An 18,085-nucleotide genomic window follows, 5' to 3' on the forward strand; every position below is an offset into this window, starting at 1 on the left:
GTGGAAGTAGACGGAGCATATTCATCGGTCAACCAGCATGTGGCTTGTGGGGGTATCTTGATAGATAATGCAGGATGTATCAATGAGGGATTTCATTTCAGATTTCAATCCGATGACGCTCTGAAAGCGAAATTATGGGGCTGCCTTATTGGACTCAAAAGAGCTTGGGAAAAGGGATTCAGGAACATTGCTCTTCAATGTGACTCTCAAGAGACCCTTAGATTGCTCAGGGCGGGCCAAGCAGACATGCATGAAGACTTCACGTTGATAGAGGAAGTTAAAAGTGTGCTTCAGAGGGACTGGAAGGTGACGCTGCATTAGAATAGGAGGGCAGACTCACTTGCAAAACGAGGATTGGCCACAAGCTACGGCCTACAAGTGTTTGGCCCTGATGCCATACGTCAATTAATTCCTCCTGACACCAGGGGTAAGTTTGTTACAGGCTTTAGTGTTTTGTTTTTGTTATGTATTTCCTTTTTATCGAAAAAAAAGGGAGAACGATGAGAGAAAGAAAGAAACCAACCAAGTTTGCGTAGAAGATGAAAAAAGACGAGGAGAGGAAAAATAGAAACGGAAGAAAATAGGTAAAGAAAGAGAGCTTGTATGAGGGACATTGAGAAAAGACAAAGTTGAAAAGTTGCATAGAGAGATTGAATATTTGAATGCATACAAAATTAAATTTTCGATGCTGATTTTCCGTGTAGTTTAATTGCTTAGTTGATAATAAATTAATTATATTAAATGCATAGGTCCAAAAAATTCTATATATTCCATTTTTTTAACAGTTTGTTTTTAAACAAAATAAAGTTTATGTATATTATAAATTCTTTAAAATCAAAAGATTTTAAGATGTACGTTTTTATTAATAAAAAAGTTAAAAATTTGTTAATTTTAGTACTATTACTTTTTATTATTATTTAAAATTGTTTATATTATGATTTTGCTCTTATATTACTCCTCCAGTTCTAAATATAATAATCTTTTTGTAGTGCGTATAAGGGTCTTACATTTAGGACAGAAAAAGTATTATTTTACCTAAAATATTTACTATATAATTAAAACTTATATTATTTTAGTTATGATCTATCTGATCTTAGTCTGACTTCAATCTAACACACTGGTGTTTAACTTATCATTTTTTTTTTTGGGTGAAGCCATGAAAGGTTTAACTTATCATATCTGTCGGTTTATTGACTGGTCTTGCTTTTATTATATATATATATATATATATATATATATATTTAACGGTTGTGTATGGAATTTGTTGACAGGAATCAGAATTCGGCCGCATCCTCGTAGAGTCAGCACGGAATTCGGCCCATTCGCCTTTCGGTTCAGGGCACATTATTCACAAATCATCCACATGCACGTGTCCTCTTCCACGCTGCATCGCCCTGATTTCTTGGCAATTCTTTTATTTTATTCATAACTCGCGCGCATCATTATCACAGTACAATAGTACATAAATAATTAATGATAAAAAAAGTATGATCATTAAATTATATATAATTGATGATTCCAGTGACAAATATGTATATGCTAGTATAAATTAAAAATTACTCCACCCATAGATGGGTAAGAACAGAGACCATTGGGCATTTATCCATATAAAAGACGATGTAACTAGCTTGTATTTTATGGGAAAAAATTACTATCAAACTGTCAAACAATCGAATGCTCATATATCATGACATTATGATCATACGAAAGAAACAAAAAGTTATTAAAAGCCTCATATTGACTTGTTCTGCTCTTGGCTTCGCTAGACTACATATCCTATATTACATGCTAGTTTGGTTATATGTTGAGAGAGAAAAGACGAGAGGTGTTTATTTATTAATAGTGCATGTCTCAAGTATACCGATATATGCAGCTAACATGCAGGTGCTATCATTATTGCTTGATCCTCCCTTAATGTCTGGTTTTATCCGTAGAGATGAGGAGGGAGACGTGGGGTAAGAAGCACATCAAGTGGTGAGGCTTTCATGCTGGTGAGCCCAACTTGTTCTCGCATGTCCACTGGTTGGTTATCAGGGCTTGCAATATCAAAGCCATGCAACAGATTAGCAAGCGTGAGTTGCATCATTAGGAGAGCAAATGAGATTCCAGGACAAATTCTTCTGCCAGCTCCAAAGGGAATGAACTCGAAATTCTGGCCTCTTAAGCCTAAATCCTTGTGGGTACTGAGGAATCTCTCTGGCTGAAACTCCAGTGGATCTTCAAATACTCGTGGGTCTCGATGGAGTTTTGAAAGGTTGGTCAAAAGACGCGTGCCAGAGGGTACGTGATAGCCAGCCACAGCACAATCTTGCACAGATTCGTGCACCACACTTAGTGGTGCGGCTGGGTACAGACGCATGGTTTCCTTGATGATTGCTTGAAGATAAGGCAGGTTCTTGAGGTCTGAATCCACTACTAATCTTTCTCTCCCAACCTGCGTGTCTAATTCATGTACTGCCTTCTTTAGGAGTTGAGAATTGTTCAGAAGTAAAGATACAGCCCAAGTTAGTGTCACTGTTGTTGTGTCTGTCGCGCCCAGAATCAGGGCCTGCAAGTTTCCAATTCAATTTTCAATTTTGCAAAGATTAGCCTCAGTGAATGAAAACCAGGCAGCATATGAGCACACACAGACCTATTTCTTTTGTTGGAAGCTAGCCTTCGAAATTCGCAATTCACAAACTGAATGCTGTTATTTGACATATCAAGTTTTTTTTTTTAACCAGCAACATATCAAGTACTTCTCCGGTCCTTAATGTAATGTAAGACCCATTTAATTAATTTGATTAGATTAAGAAAGTTAGGTAAATTAGTTAATTATAAGAAAAGTGACACATTTTTCCTAAAACACCATAATCATCTTTTTTAATACCTTCTCTTCCTCTTCTATTTGATTATGGTTGAGGGACTATCTATAGGGGTAATTTAGAGAAAATTGATAAATATGATAAATAGGTCTTATATTTATGACCAAAACCAACTCAAAAATTGGGTCCTATATTAAAAACCGGAGGAGTATTTTGTATAGACGCCAAGTGCAGAATATAATTCAGTTAATTACGTGCATCAACACGGATCCCCTAAATTATTAATCTTTTGTCTGTATTGATAATTGATTTATAGGTTAAGAACTAGTTGATTAATTTGAGTATATTAAGTAAGTTTGTCAAGCTAATTATTTGTAATAAATATGTGTTGTTTTCCTTATAATACTATTTGATAAAACATTTAATATATGCAACTTCTATAAAAACTATATTAAAAAATAGATAAATATAAAAAATAAAATGAATTAAAATCTTATATTTAAAATTAAATTAAAAATAAAACTGTTTCTTATGTGAAGAATAAAAATAGTGTTACGTATACGGGCATTAGATGCTATTTGTTCCCCCCCCCCCGGGGGGACTTTGAGTGTGTGTGCACGCATCTAGCTAGATAGAACTCCAATGAGATGAGAAAAGCAAGTCATCCTAAATATCGATCTGTTCAATTGTGTCCTTACAATGCAATAGCCTTTTCTGGTCCAATTGCTGTTTTTTCAGAACCGTACGTGAGATTTTCATTTCACACTGCTCCTCCTTTACGTGCATAATGAGAAAAAACAATAGAAAATTAAAAGGACTGACCAGGCTTGTAGCTTTAATGATAGTATTAGCATCGTGGCCGTCGATCATTTCAGCCTTATCAACTATGGAAAGAAGCACGTCCATGAAGTCGCCGAGCCCAGGCTCGGCTTTTCCTGAACCGGAGTCCCTCTTGCGCCTGTGTTCATCCAACCAAAACTGAATAAATTGGTCCAGCTCTTTGGCCGTCTTCTTCATGGCCTTCTCTTGGCCACCCAAATCCAGCCACCTCAAATACGGCAACGCATCTGATATCACGAATTCTCCCATCAGTTTGAAGAACTCCCTCAGTGCTCTTCGTGCCGTTTTGTTCTCTTCAGTCTCATCTAAGCGTTTCCCCGCGACCATTCTAAGCACAACACTAAAGGCTATATCTCCAAACCATTTCTTCATCTCACATGAAAGAGACACTGATTGCGAATTCCCACCGCCTTCATTATTCTTCGACTGCATCCAACGGTCGTACGTATCTTTCATGGCCGACTTAACCTCGGACTCTCGCATATGTTTGAGCATCTCTAGGCGATGGTTGGTGAGGACCTCGAGGGTGGTGATCTTGCGAATGTGGCGCCAGTAGGGTCCGTAGGGACTGGTGCCGAACATGCCAAAGTTGTAGCCCAAAATTTCGAAGGCTAAGATTTTGGGACGGCCGGCGAAGGCTCGGTCGTGTACGGTGAAGCATTCCTTGGCGATCTCCCAGCTGCTCACAATCAAGGTTGGGTGAACCCCAAGCCTTAGGGAGAAGATTGGTCCGTATTTGTCGGCCATCTTGCCTAAGGCTACGTGCGGTGGCTCTGGCCCGCCTAAGAGGTGGAGGTGCCCAATCACAGGCCACGCGCCGCCAGCTTCCGGTGGCAGCTTTGTGGGCGTAGCTTTTTTCCCGCGGCTTCTTGATATGGAGAAAACAGCGTAGACAAAGATTAGTAGTCCAAGGATGCTGAACGGAACGGTTGATCGCCGGAAGATTACCGTCAAGTCCATGGCTCTGTAGTTTGTGGTGCTGGATGGCTTCTAGCAATGGACAAGAGATAATTATTTAAGAAAAATTGCAAGTACTGCTTGTCTAAAAGGGGTGAATTTATTGGGAGGTCGAAATCAAGACTCGAGAAGTCAAGTTAATATCATAATGATAGTCGGAGAGGAACTGCTCAAGATTTTATTAAAGTTTTTTAATGATATTATAGGTAAATATCTGGAAAAGAAGTCCTGATTGATGGACATTATAAAAGAGTGCTGGTACTCTGCAGATTTACACATTTGAGGTACAAGCAATCTCATCCGGTCAAAAAGTACTAGTAATCTCTGTACCCAATAAAATTCTCAATAATTTTTTTTTTCTAATTTTCTCTTTATTGTTCAGTATAAAATTACAAAATGTAGACGGTTGAATGTCACCCTTTAGTAAGACTCCGGATGTTAGATTCTATGTTTTTAATTATAAAAATCTGAGTGCAAAGGCCTTTTTTATATTTCAGGATAAATTTTTGCATATTTATTTTAGTTATATTATTTTCATTTTTTTATTTACGTGATATTTCAAGTAATAATTATTATTTCCAATGTTTCAAATTTAAAGATAAAATATATTTTCAGTAAAATTAAAATTTTGAATTGGAAAAATATACATGTATATAAATAATATAGATCATACTTACATCAAATTTCTTATATTCATTATGTCAAGTTCTCTAATCACACATGACCATATACTCTATTTTTGAAATATTACTATTTAATAGCATTTAATTATAAATTTATATTAAATAAAAAAGGATGTATAGTCGTGTATGATCAAGAATCTTGTTATAATATATATAAGTAAATTGACATAAATTTTTTTCCACATAGTATAACAGTGTATACTTTATACACATTGCATAAAAGAAATAACATAAGGTCATTTATTCGGTCCTGACGGACACAAAAGGGGGGAAACACAAGGACGAAAGGGAAACAAATGTGAGTAAACATCTTGTCACGAGGAGGATCTTATGGTGAAAATTGAATGACAAAGGGAACAGAACTGCACAGCTCCGGAAGGAGACAAAAAGGAGAACAGTCCCATGATGCGTTATGTTTTCAACATATGTATTTTTCTATCTGTATATTCAATTATTATTCTTTTAAGTTTAATAATTAAAAAGCATTTCATATCATGCTTTGCAATAAAAGCGATTAAATGAACTTTAACTTTTCAAACCAGTATATAGAGGGACAATGTCTTGGAAACAAAAAGGCAGACTAGTGAGCTGGGAAAAAAAATTGATAAATTGATGGATGAAAATGGTGCTTCCTTATCCGAGGAAAAAGGGCTTGATAATGAGCAAAGCCGAAAAATTACTTATTGAAGCCCACAGGCTCGCTCTCGTTCTATCTGTTTGGGTCGTAAATGCTACCCCATATTGTGCGGGCCTTGGTTTCAGTCGAAGCCCAAATTTGTTTCAAACCCTTTACTGTTTAGACGAGAACCAAACTATGGTTTCAATATCACTAAGAGAATATTTAGACGGAAACGAAACTATAATTTCAATATCACTGAAGAAATATTTAGACGGAAACTAAACTATAATTTTAAAAGTCATTTTACAGCATACAAAGTAAATATAGAAAGAAATTTATTTCGATGCACGAAAAAATGCTCTCAAAAATACTTTTAAGCATATCCAAATACCCCGGTCTCAGGACTGAGTCACTTTTAGGTCTTTAACTTGAATAAAAAGGTGGTGGTTCTTGCGAAACCCTATGATGAGGATTACCAGAGGATGGAAGCGTCATCTTTTGCCCGTAAAACTTAAGAACTAACGGCAGTAGCGCCAGCCAAATGAACGAGAGAACAAGAAAATGTAGAGAAGCAGAGATGAAAGACCCACCATCACCGCCTTCCCCATAAAACTTTCTCCCTTCATGATAGCTTTTGAATTAATCGCCTGTCTTTCTTTGTTTTTTATTTATTTCAAAGCTTGACATCACTGACTAAAAAGATATATAATACTTCTATTCATTATTTAATAATATATAGTAAATCCTATAATTATCAAAACATAAATAACATAAATCATTCGTCGTTTTCTTGAATTGTGCGTGACAACATACGGAACATTTCACCTAATTAGGTACGGATAATATCTTCCCTCGCCTGTCATCACTTGGTACATATTTTATGCATCTATTGCGAGTAATATTGATAAGAAAACAATGACTTAGCCATTATGCTTGCGTGATATTGTTTTTCCTGCAAAATTTATTGTTAAGATAAACAAAAAAAGTTGAAAATAAAACCAGATTAACAAGCTCCAAGTCTCTCTTTAGTTGAGATGGCGGGTAAACAGTACACACAAGCGCACTCTGAGTAATATTACAAACTGAAACAATCTTTCTAAATAAACCGATAAATTTAACTTTTCTATCATAACTTTAAGAAATAACTTTTTATAACCAAATTATGCTAAATACAAACTCAAATTATATCACAACGATCTACATTAACTAATTATATAATATTGTTATCCGTGATAGAAAAGAGCAGCACCCAATCATATATCCTATCACGGATAAAAGAACTTTTCCTAACTCATTTAAATACAAACTATGTAAGAAATGATCAATATCATTTAATATGATTATAAAACAACATATAATATAACTGACAAATCAAAATATTAAGAATTAAATCTTAATTCATATTTTATAATAAATTCATAAACAAATCACATGTGATTCTAGGTCTCTTGCCAACTACCAGCACACGTACTACAATAGTACAACTCAAAGGACATAAGACATAATAATGCATGAATCAATTAAAAATAATTTATCCTAAGGTGGCAATATACAGGATACAATATAGCTCATAAACCAAGGAGACGCTACAAGTCACTAATGTAGCTTTACTCCTCCCGAGCCTTCCTTGATGTCCCCCTTATAAAACTTTCACCTGAAAAATGTTAAACAATAGGGATAAAACAACGTCTTAGTAACTAAATTCCTACTCATCATACACATTAGCATGAGCTAGCGAGGTATCTGGTAGGATACACAGAGTTAATAACAGTCAATAGACATTTATTTAACAGATAAACTCACAATAAACATATAGGTCAAGTATTTCTGCCAATTTCATGCAGTTGATAAATTTCAAAAGAGATAACATACTTTTCATTTTATTCAAAAGATATAAATATCAAATAAATATACCATGTCACATGCAATCTATGAACCCAAATATATCCTTATATCTTCCTTATTTCTGCTAACTGGACCCCTGGACTAAGTTCTTTCTATTTGACTGGCTACTTTAACAAGTTCACCACACGAGTGCTATGGACTAGTCAAAGACCACAAAGTACTCGGTGGACTATAGGTCCCCCCATGAAGAACTAGTGGAGTGTCGCAGTCCCTCAAAGAATTAGTAAGACAATAATAGTAGCCGACCATAGAGCTCCATATGGAAGTCAATACCACGTGGCATGTTTATATCTGTATACTCCAATCATCTCCTCCTCTAACCAAACCAGATGCACAGGGTTCACAATAACACATTTATATGCGTGATCAAACGAGTTCCAGAATAATATCTTAGTCATAATCATTAATTTCTAACAATACAAATATTTCAACATTTTTTCAAAATAGCATCCCACAAGACAGTTCATACAAAACATAATATATGTATACAAAAATTGGTTATAAAATTACTCACCAGCCTTATACCAGAATATGTAACAGATAGAAATTTAGTTACTTGGATTGCTAGCTAACAATCAAGTACAAACGATGCCCGTACTCGAAAATTCCATAATAGTATTTATATCTATAATTGAAATTAAAACATTATCTCTATAGTACTAGAGTAAACTACTCACAAATTTTTTGTCTTTAACACTCCCTCTAATTAATACCTTCAACTGTCACTCGAAAGGCTTTTTCTAAGGTTTGGGATTAGAACACATATATGATAATTTATATTCAATTCCTAGGTTCCCTTAACCTGCATTATCTTTAAGTATTAAATTATATCATTCGAATCACCAAATTCATAACCTAGAGCCCTCAATTTATAGCTTATGTTCTATCTTCAAAGAATTTAGACAAATAACTTCAATATGAGTTAATTTATTCTTACTGTACAAGTCTAATTATTAATCCAACCATTGAATTTAATATCTTACATGTCACAAGTTTACTCTCTAAATTTCAGGTTAATCCAACAGTGAACAAATTTAAAAACGCTAATTTACTATCTGGTATTTTATCTACTAAATCTAAAAAAATAAATAAATAACATACCTAATAACTTATAACTCATAGATTGAATTGATAATCCAACCATTGAAACTAACAAGTATGATGTCTAGGATTAGCTGACCAAATTGCAGTCCGATCCAACGGTTCACAGACTCGTAAACATCATTTTACTGAGATTATCTCAGTTTTGTGTGAAAATTATTTAATTCATTTTTAACTCTCTTCTGCTACCATCTATATATAAGCTCCTAGAGCTCCTTCTTTCTATCATTTAGTCGAGATAGGACTTTTTAACATTGCTATTTTATCCATCTTCTTATTATTTAGTCAATGTGGGACTTCTTAACATTGTTATTTTATTCATTTTCTCTTACACACACATATATACATACATAAATAGAATTATTTTAATTACATATATATATATATATTTAACCTCTACCTATTGTATAAAAATTTGTTTAAATATTAGATATATGAAAATTAGAATGTTACACAAACATTATAAATTCTGGATATACACGAGGAGGCATGCATGGGGGAGCCTCTTGTGAGAAGAACCAACGGTTTACCACTGGATACGTCAGTTGGTATCGTTGTTCCAAGATCCCAAAATATAGTTATACAATGTGTGCCAGAATTACTGCTAAGTGCTAATCTTGAATTTAAATATGTTGAAATCATATTAATTATTACGGGAGTATTAACAAACAATATTCAAAAAAATATGTGGGAGCGTTGATATTATTACAGGTGATTAATGCGAGAAGTGAGTAGTGTATAATGGCCGACATGAAAACATTGTCGTTTGAGAAGCTCTGGGTCTCCCGGGGCCCGGGGGGGGCCAGGGGGGCATGTAAAAGCATTTGAAGGATTGGGAGTCGTTGTCCGATCATGTGGGTTCATGCATATTATATTTTGTCAGTAAGACAATAATAAAGACCAATGACACTGTAGAGCATCTTGTTACCCACCTTTCATTTCTTTTTTTTTCTTTTTTTTTTTGGGGGTCGGTTAATCAATCACCGTTCAGATTGTTACATCTAGTATTATAGTGCGGCTGATTACTTGCAGAGTCAATGAATCAGACCGTGCACGACGTTGATTAAATAATTGAATCAAGAGAACACAGAAATTGATGGTGGTATTGGCATATTTTTGTTATCATGGGTTGTTAATTTGTGTCGGTGTGAGGGCATTCTGGTTTCCTATTTGAGCAGTTTCCATTATTGATGATCAGTTGCATGTGCGTCAGAGTTACAGAGAGAGAAGAGGAAGGAAGCAGAGGCAGAGGCGGTGCAGGGTTATTTATGAGGCATTGGTTTGGGGAAGTTTTGCAACACAATGTGGTTGGGAGTCGTGATGCCATATTGAATGGGGATCAACTACCAACGAAGGACCGCCTTTGTGACGGATCATAAAAGGGCCATCCCATTACGTGGATGGACCATTTTGAGAGCAAAACTAGTTACATTCTTCTTTCTCCCATATCTATTCATAAAAATAATAAGCATAGTTATAACTGCAGTACGTCAGTCAATTGCCATCTTTTCTTTTCGAACTGCCTTGCATCATTATTATAACAAACCCCACATAATCTTAATGGAGACAATATAATAGCTAGGAGAGAGGAGGGCTTAGTGATGAGATTGAGGGTGTAAGTGGATCGATGAGCGCCACCAATCAAATTGCAAAGAGTAAAAGAGGGAAAAGGAAACCCCAATTTCAGAAACAGAATATGGCATTTTGAGTTAAATGTATCATCGATATCGACTCATTATATTATGCATTCAAAAATGATGCCTTAGTCTTGTCCATGCACTTGTGTGTGCGCGCCACACTATTTGAAGACTGAAATATGCTTTCCAAGAACAGTGCAATAATAATAAAAGATATATGCTGATGATCAAATGCTTGAGTTATAAAAAGCCTCCGCTCATTAAAAAGCAAAAACAGACAGATGATAAAATTAAAGGCCAAGCGATCTAGCCCATTCTTTGTCTCCATTATGCATAAAGATGAGGGGAGAGACGTGGCGTGAGGAGGACCCGAAGAGGCGAGGCTTTGATATTAGTGAGCCCAACCTGTTCTCGCATATCTGTTGGTTGGTTATCAGGAGTTGCAATATCAAAGCCATGCAGCAAATTGGTGAGTGTGAGTTGCATCATCAAGAGCGCAAATGAGACACCAGGGCACATTCTTCTTCCTGTACCAAAGGGAATCAGTTCAAAATGCTGCCCTCTCAAGTCCAAATCTTTGTGAGTGTTTAGGAATCTGTCCGGCCTAAACTCCAATGGGTCTTCATACACACGTGGGTCCCGATGGATTTTTGAGAGGTTGGTCAAGAGATGGGTGCCCGAGGGTATGTGGTACCCTGCCACTGTGCAATCTTCCATAGACTCGTGCGGCACGTTGAGTGGTGCGGCTGGGTACAAGCGCAGCGTCTCCTTCAGGATGGCTTCCAGATACGGCAGGTTCTTCAAGTCTGATTCTGATGCCAGCCTCTCCCCCCCAACTTGTGCGTCTATTTCATCTACGGCCTTCTTTAGGACTTCGCGATTGTTCACAAGTAAAGACAGAGCCCAAGCTAGCGTCCCTGTCGTTGTGTCTGTTGCCGCTAAAATTATTGCCTGCAAATTTCCCATGCGACCTTTTAAAACTGGCCTTGGTGAAAACCAGGCATCCACACAAATTAAATTATCCTGATGCCATCTATGTTTGCTTCTGTGTAATGATGAACACACGGACACGCGCACGCACCCACCTCGCAGCATGTATCTAATTAAATAATATCTTTATCTTATTCTTAATAAGGAAAGGTAGATATATATATATATAATTCTAAATTTTATTAATGAATTTTCGCTTATAACAGTAATATCTCTCTTTTTTTTAAATAAAATAGAATATCATGAATGTATATGATGCGGACAAAACAAATAAAAAGCACAGAAGCATGAATTAGGATCTGAAAAACTTGTGCGGATGACGGCTTTAAAATCCCAAAAAATAAATATTGAATATCGATAGAAAGAAAGAGGATTAGGATATATGTGAGAGACCGACCAGGCTTGTGGCTTTAATTAGAGTGATAGAGTCACGGCCATCAATCATTTCAGCTTCATCAGCAACGGAAAGAAGCACATCCATGAAGTCGTCGTGCTTAGGCTGGGCTTGCCCTGAACCGGAGCCCCTTTTGCGCGTGTGTTCATCCAACCAAAACTGAATAAATTGTTCTAGTTCGTTTGCCGTCTTCTTCATGGCCTTTTCTTGGCCGCCCAAATCCAGCCACCTCAGATACGGCAACGCATCTGATATCACGAATGCTCCGCTCAGGTCGAACAAATCCCTCAATGTTTTCCGAATCCTTTCATTCCCTTCGGTCTCAACAAATCGTTTTCCGACCACCATTCTAAACACAACATTTAAGATTATGTCTCCGAACCATTTCTTCATCTCACATGACAGAGGCGCTGCTTCTAGATTCTGATCGCTGCTGTTGTTTAACTCTGCCCAACGATCGTAGGTTTCCTTCATGGATGACTTAACCTCGGACTCTCTCACGTGTCTGAGCATCTCGAGGCGATGGTTGGAGAGGACCTCCAGCGTGGCGATCTTGCGCACCTGACGCCAATAATCTCCGTAGGGACTGAAGGCGATCATGCTGAAGTTATAGGCCATGACTTCGGCAGCCAAGAATTTGGGACGGCTAGCAAAGACCCTATCGTTTACAGTGAAAAGTTCCTTGGCAATCTCCCAACTGCTCACAATCAAGGTGGGGTGAACACCGAGCCTTACGGTGAAGATTGGTCCGTATTTGTCGACCATGTTGCCTAAGGTGATGTGCGGTGGCTCTTTCCCGCCTAAAAGGTGGAGGTGCCCAATCACAGGCCAGGCACCGCCGGCTTCCGGTGGTGGTTTTCTAGCCGTACTGTTGTTTCTACGATGGCTTCTTGATATGGAGAAAAGAAGGTAGAGAAAGAGCAACAATCCAAAGAAGGTAAAGGGAGTGACTGATTGCTTGGAGATTGTCAGGTCCATGGTCGTGGGTATAATCTGGGATCTGGTGCTGTGTATGGGTATGTTGTAAATGTTGAATGAAGCAGATGGAGAACAGGGCAGCTACTAATATGCTGATTGTTGATAAAAATGAAAATAAAAAGAGAGAGTTGGTCCACCGTATTTGGTTGTTGAATTCCATTTTCGCCCCGCAACAGCAATATCCCTCTCGGCGCAGGTTTGGGTAAAAGCCGGAGGTCTTAAGCGTGCAGAACCGGAGCCACGAGGGAGCATATGGGGCCCACTTCGTTACTAGCTGGCGCCTCCACAGATGAGTACCAAGTGCCCCTGACGAGCAATCTGCACCGTCTAGATCTAATCTGGACGGTTCAAATTTAATATTTTTAAATAATTATTTAAAATAAAAAAAATTATATTTTTAAAGAATAATAATTAAGAGATTACTTTATTTTTTATCCTATACCTATTAAAATAATTATTTAAAAAAATAAAAATAAAATTAAATATGAATCGTCCAGATCTGATGAGCATTGGGTGCTCATCAAAACTAATGAGCATCCAATGCAAATCCCTGGCTGGCATGTCTTATGTATGGTGTTATGCTAATGGAGTGTTTTTTTTTTTTTGTTTAATTCATAGTCAAGGGAGTGCTTGGATTACTAAAAAAAAGTATTTTTAAAACACACTTCTCAGTAAATTGAAGTCTTCACATGTTTATTTTATATATTGTATAAATATTTTTAAAATTATAATTTTGTTTCCGTCCAAACACTTCTAAAATAAAAACGACCTTGCTAAAAAAAAAGATGATTGAGCTCAAGGATACATTGTTTGAAATAATTATAAATATTATCTTTAGTGTTTAATATAAAAGCTAGATCACTAATTTAAATATAAAAATTTGTTAATATGGTTATTTATAATAAATAGATGTTATTTTTCTCAAAAGAATCTTGTTAATAATGTATATTAATTAAAACTACTATTTTATAGAACAGTTAACATATGTAATTATTATGAGAACTACTTTAAAAAATAAATAAATATGAGAGATAAAATAAATTAAAATCTTATATTTAGTATCAAATTAACAGTTAAACTAAATCTTATATTAAAAAATAGAGGTAATATATTACATCTTATATTTAAAAACAAATCAAAAATTAAATTAGGTATTGTATTAAGTAACAGATGCAGGATATCATAATATATTTTTTTCACATGTTATATCTCACATTATTTTTTTGGAAAAAATTAATTTATAGAACCTATCCTAACTTCTCTAATCTGAATTTAATATTTAAATTAACTTTGAGTCGTTGTTTGCACAATGAACTTACTATTACTTGAAGAAAAAAAAGCCTAATTAGTATCCGATTGGAATTTGTCAACCGCAACATTGCGTGTCACCCCGCACGCCACCTCACGCATCTTCCGGCGTTTTCATGCGTCTGTTGGCACCCCTAGTATCCTTACAGCGAATTCAATTCAATATTTGGGTGCTGATAAACATTAGGACGCGACCATAATGTAAACCATATATTTCAGGTAAAAAATTGATGATCTTCAGGCCCAAAAAAGGGTAAAAAGATGATGATCCATGCATAGAAGTCTTGTTTACTTATATTTTCCAAAACAAAATTCTCTTATACAAACTTCCAAATATATACAATTTATGTTGTATATATCAATTAATTATTGTGCAGGAAGACAATTAGACTTAGATTCTTCAATTAAACTAATGACAAGAATATGATTTATTCATAACAATAATAAATAAACTTGGCAAAAGAATATGAGAAAATTCCAAAAAAAATGAGTCAACATTCTAAATAAAACATTATTATAAAAATATGTTGTCATTTACTTTTCAAATGTAGTCATGTTCTCAACGAGTATAATAACCAATATTGATATAAAATTTTAAAATTCAATAATATTTTTTAGGGATTTTCTCAAAGAATATATACAATAGGCCAAAAATAATGAGTCCCGAAAAGCCTCCATTCATTAATTAGATATTTATTCAGACTTAAAAACAGGTCCATATAATAAAAGCCAAAGCTAGCTAGTTCAATTTTTTTTTTCCCCCTCCGTCATCCATACAGGTGACGGGATGAGAGACGAGGAGCAAGACGGACATGGAGTGGTGAGGCTTTGACGTTAGTAAGTCCGACCTGTTCTCGCATATCCACTGCCTCATTATGAGGCGTTGCAATATCAAAGCCATGCAGCAGATTGGCGAGTGTGAGTTGCATCATCAAGAGAGCAAATGAGACACCAGGGCACATTCTTCTCCCTGCACCAAAGGGAATCAGCTCAAAATGCTGCCCTCTCACGTCCAAATCTTGGTGAGTACTTAGGAATCTGTCTGGCCTAAACTCCAATGGGTCTCCATATACACGTGGGTCCCGTTGAATTTTTGAGAGGTTGGTCAAGAGATGGGTGCCTGAGGGTATGTGGTACCCTGCCACTGTGCAATCTTCCATAGACTTGTGCAGCAGATTGAGTGGTGCGGCTGGGTACAAGCGCAGTGTCTCTTTCAGGATGGCTTGCAGATACGGCAGGTTCTTCAAGTCTGATTCTGATGCCAGCCTTTCTCCCCCAACTTGTCCGTCTACTTCATCTACTGCCTTCTTTAAGACTTCACGATTGTTCAGTAATAAAGACAGAGCCCAAGTTAGTGTTGCTGTTGTTGTGTCTGTTGCCGCTAATATTAGCACCTGCAAAGTGTAAATTTCCCATTCAACCTTAATTTGCGACTTCACCCTTCAAGATGCCATGTCTATGTTTGCTTATGTATATACTGGGTAGATCAGACGAAGAACATACATTAATTTAGACGTATACATAGATAAGAATATCATGAACATTTACAATGAAAAGGGACTAAAATTAGAGATAATTAATACGTGGGTGAAAGACTGACCAGGCTTGTGGCTTTAATCATAGTATTAGAATCGATGCCATCAATCATTTCAGATTCATCAGTGCTGGAAAGAAGCACATCCATGAAGGCGCTATGCTTAGGCTTGGCTTGCCCTGAACCGGAGTCCCTCTTGCGTCTGTGTTCATCCAACCAAAACTGAATAAATTGTTCTAATTCGTTTGCCGTCTTCTTCATGGCCTTTTCTTGGCCGCCCCAATCCAGCCACCTCAGATACGGCAACGCATCTGATATCACGAATGCTCCGCTCAGGTCGAACAAATCCCTCATGTTTTCCGAATCCTTTCATTCCCTTCGGTCTCAACAAATCGTTTTCCGACCACCATTCTAAACACAACATTTAAGATTATGTCTCCGAACCATTTCTCCATTTCACAAGACAGAGGCACTGCTTCTTGATTCTGACCGCTACTGCTGTTCAGCTGCGCCCAACCATCATAGGTGTCCTTCATGGCTGACTTAACCTCGGACTCTCTCACATGTTTGAGCATCTCGAGGCGATGGTTGGAGAGGACCTCCATCGTGGCGATTTTACGCACGTGACGCCAGTAGGATCCGTAGGGGCTGGCTCCGAGCATGCTGTAGTTGTAGCCCATGACTTGGCCGGCTACGAACTTGGGACGGCTAGCAAAAACTCTGTCGTTCGCGGTGAAGCACTCCTTGGCAATCTCCCAACTGCTCACAATCAGAGTTGGGTGAACCCCCAGCCTCATGGTGAAGATTGGTCCATATTTGTCGGCCATCTTGCCTAGGGTTATGTGCGGTGGCTCTGGCCCGCCTAAGAGGTGGAGATGCCCTATCACTGGCCACGCGCCGCCTGCTTCCGGTGGCGGTTCTCTACCCGTAGTTTTATTTCTACGGTGGCTTCTTGATTTGGAAAGGGAAAGGTAGAGAAAGAGCAACAATCCCAGGGTGCCTAACGGTACGCTTGATCTGATTAACACGTCCATGGCGGCAGTAATCTGGTTTCTGGTGCTGTGTATGGGCATCTCTAAGTGATACCAGTTTCCTAATTTCTGTGTTGCAGGATATAATATAAAAAGATAAATAGCGATAAAAAAACAGCCAATAGGTGTGGCCGTGTGGCTGATTTTTCTTTCTTTGGCCAACTTGTGGCTGATTTTTCGAAACCCTGAACGCCACACAAAAACCCACACTAAACTTTTCTTTTTTCCCTTATAGGAGACATTAAATTTTCTTGTTGATATATATGACTTTTTTCCTTGCCAACGTAAATATTGTTCGGTAGACAACCGATGGTATATTCGTATCTTTCAAAATATGCATTATTATTATTGGCAAAAAAAATATGCATTATTAAATTACAATCAATGATTTTTATATTCCCTCCGTTCCTTATTATAAGAGACATTTGATGCTTATGACATGTTCTCGTATATAAGAGACACTTAAAAGTTGTCTCTACTTCTTTGTGTTGATTTCCTATTTTACCCATATTTATTATCTTCAACTCACACACACTCTCTCTCCCACTTCTCTTTCTTTTAATAATTTAATTATTCTCTCTCATGCTCTCTTTCCTTATTAATGAGGGCATTTTTGAAAAAAAAAATTATGCTTTTTATCTATTAATTGTTCTTAACTAATTTTAACTATTTTTTTTATCAACGTACTTCGGTTATTTGTCTCTTATAATAAAGAACGGAGGGAGTAACAAATACTCCTCTTATCTTATTTATAAGATATTTTCAGTATATTTCACACACAGATTAAAAAAACATTAAAATGTATTAACTCTCTATTAAAATATAACAATTTTTCAACTTTACCCATATTTAATATATACACTTTTCAAAAGATATAACTACTTACATCGTAATAATAACGACAAATAAAAAATATTAATAACTAAAATATATTTATATTGAAAATTTAATGAAGTGACTTATAAATAGAACCCAAAAACTTCTTTTTCTGCCTATAAATAGGACCAGGAGCATTTTACTACTATAAATTTAAAATTACAGTTACAACTATACATAAGAAACAGCATAGACAGATGGGCATTTATGTTGAAATCTTTCTTCTCATAACATGCTCCTTATGTTCACACCATTTTGTTCTTTAATATAAATCACTTAGATATATTTTTTTATAACAAAGAGTACATTAAATTGATAAAAAAAAATTAATTTAATTTTTATTAAAATTTTATATCTTCTCTCAAATTGTAAACCATTTACATATTTCTCATTTTTCCCTTCATTTTTAATATTAGAGAAAAATTAGA

The 18,085-nt window shown here is 36.3% G+C and overlaps 2 protein-coding genes and 1 pseudogene across 2 annotated transcripts; all 3 read right to left on the reverse strand.

Moving 5' to 3' along the window:
- Positions 1-1,827: 1,827 nt before the first annotated feature.
- On the reverse strand, positions 1,828-4,526 carry LOC114735567 (cytochrome P450 CYP82D47). The gene is made up of 2 exons (XM_028923266.1): positions 3,627-4,526; positions 1,828-2,548 (listed from the first exon to the last, which is right to left on the reverse strand). The coding sequence occupies exons 1-2, from the start codon at positions 4,389-4,391 to the stop codon at positions 1,925-1,927; spliced, it is 1,389 nt and encodes a 462-aa protein (XP_028779099.1). The 5' UTR covers positions 4,392-4,526; the 3' UTR covers positions 1,828-1,924.
- A 6,233-nt stretch (positions 4,527-10,759) lies between these two features.
- LOC114735566 (cytochrome P450 CYP82D47-like) lies at positions 10,760-13,088 on the reverse strand. The gene is made up of 2 exons (XM_028923264.1): positions 11,934-13,088; positions 10,760-11,497 (listed from the first exon to the last, which is right to left on the reverse strand). Exons 1-2 carry the CDS (start codon positions 12,906-12,908, stop codon positions 10,874-10,876), a joined length of 1,599 nt encoding a protein of 532 aa, XP_028779097.1. The 5' UTR covers positions 12,909-13,088; the 3' UTR covers positions 10,760-10,873.
- A 1,715-nt stretch (positions 13,089-14,803) lies between these two features.
- LOC114735568 (cytochrome P450 CYP82D47-like) lies at positions 14,804-16,844 on the reverse strand (annotated as a pseudogene).
- Positions 16,845-18,085: the final 1,241 nt, after the last annotated feature.

The sequence above is a fragment of the Neltuma alba genome, unplaced genomic scaffold (genome assembly GCF_004799145.2).
Source record: "Neltuma alba isolate B1F8T4 unplaced genomic scaffold, ASM479914v2 tig00013230_pilon, whole genome shotgun sequence".
Lineage (NCBI taxonomy): Eukaryota > Viridiplantae > Streptophyta > Magnoliopsida > Fabales > Fabaceae > Neltuma > Neltuma alba.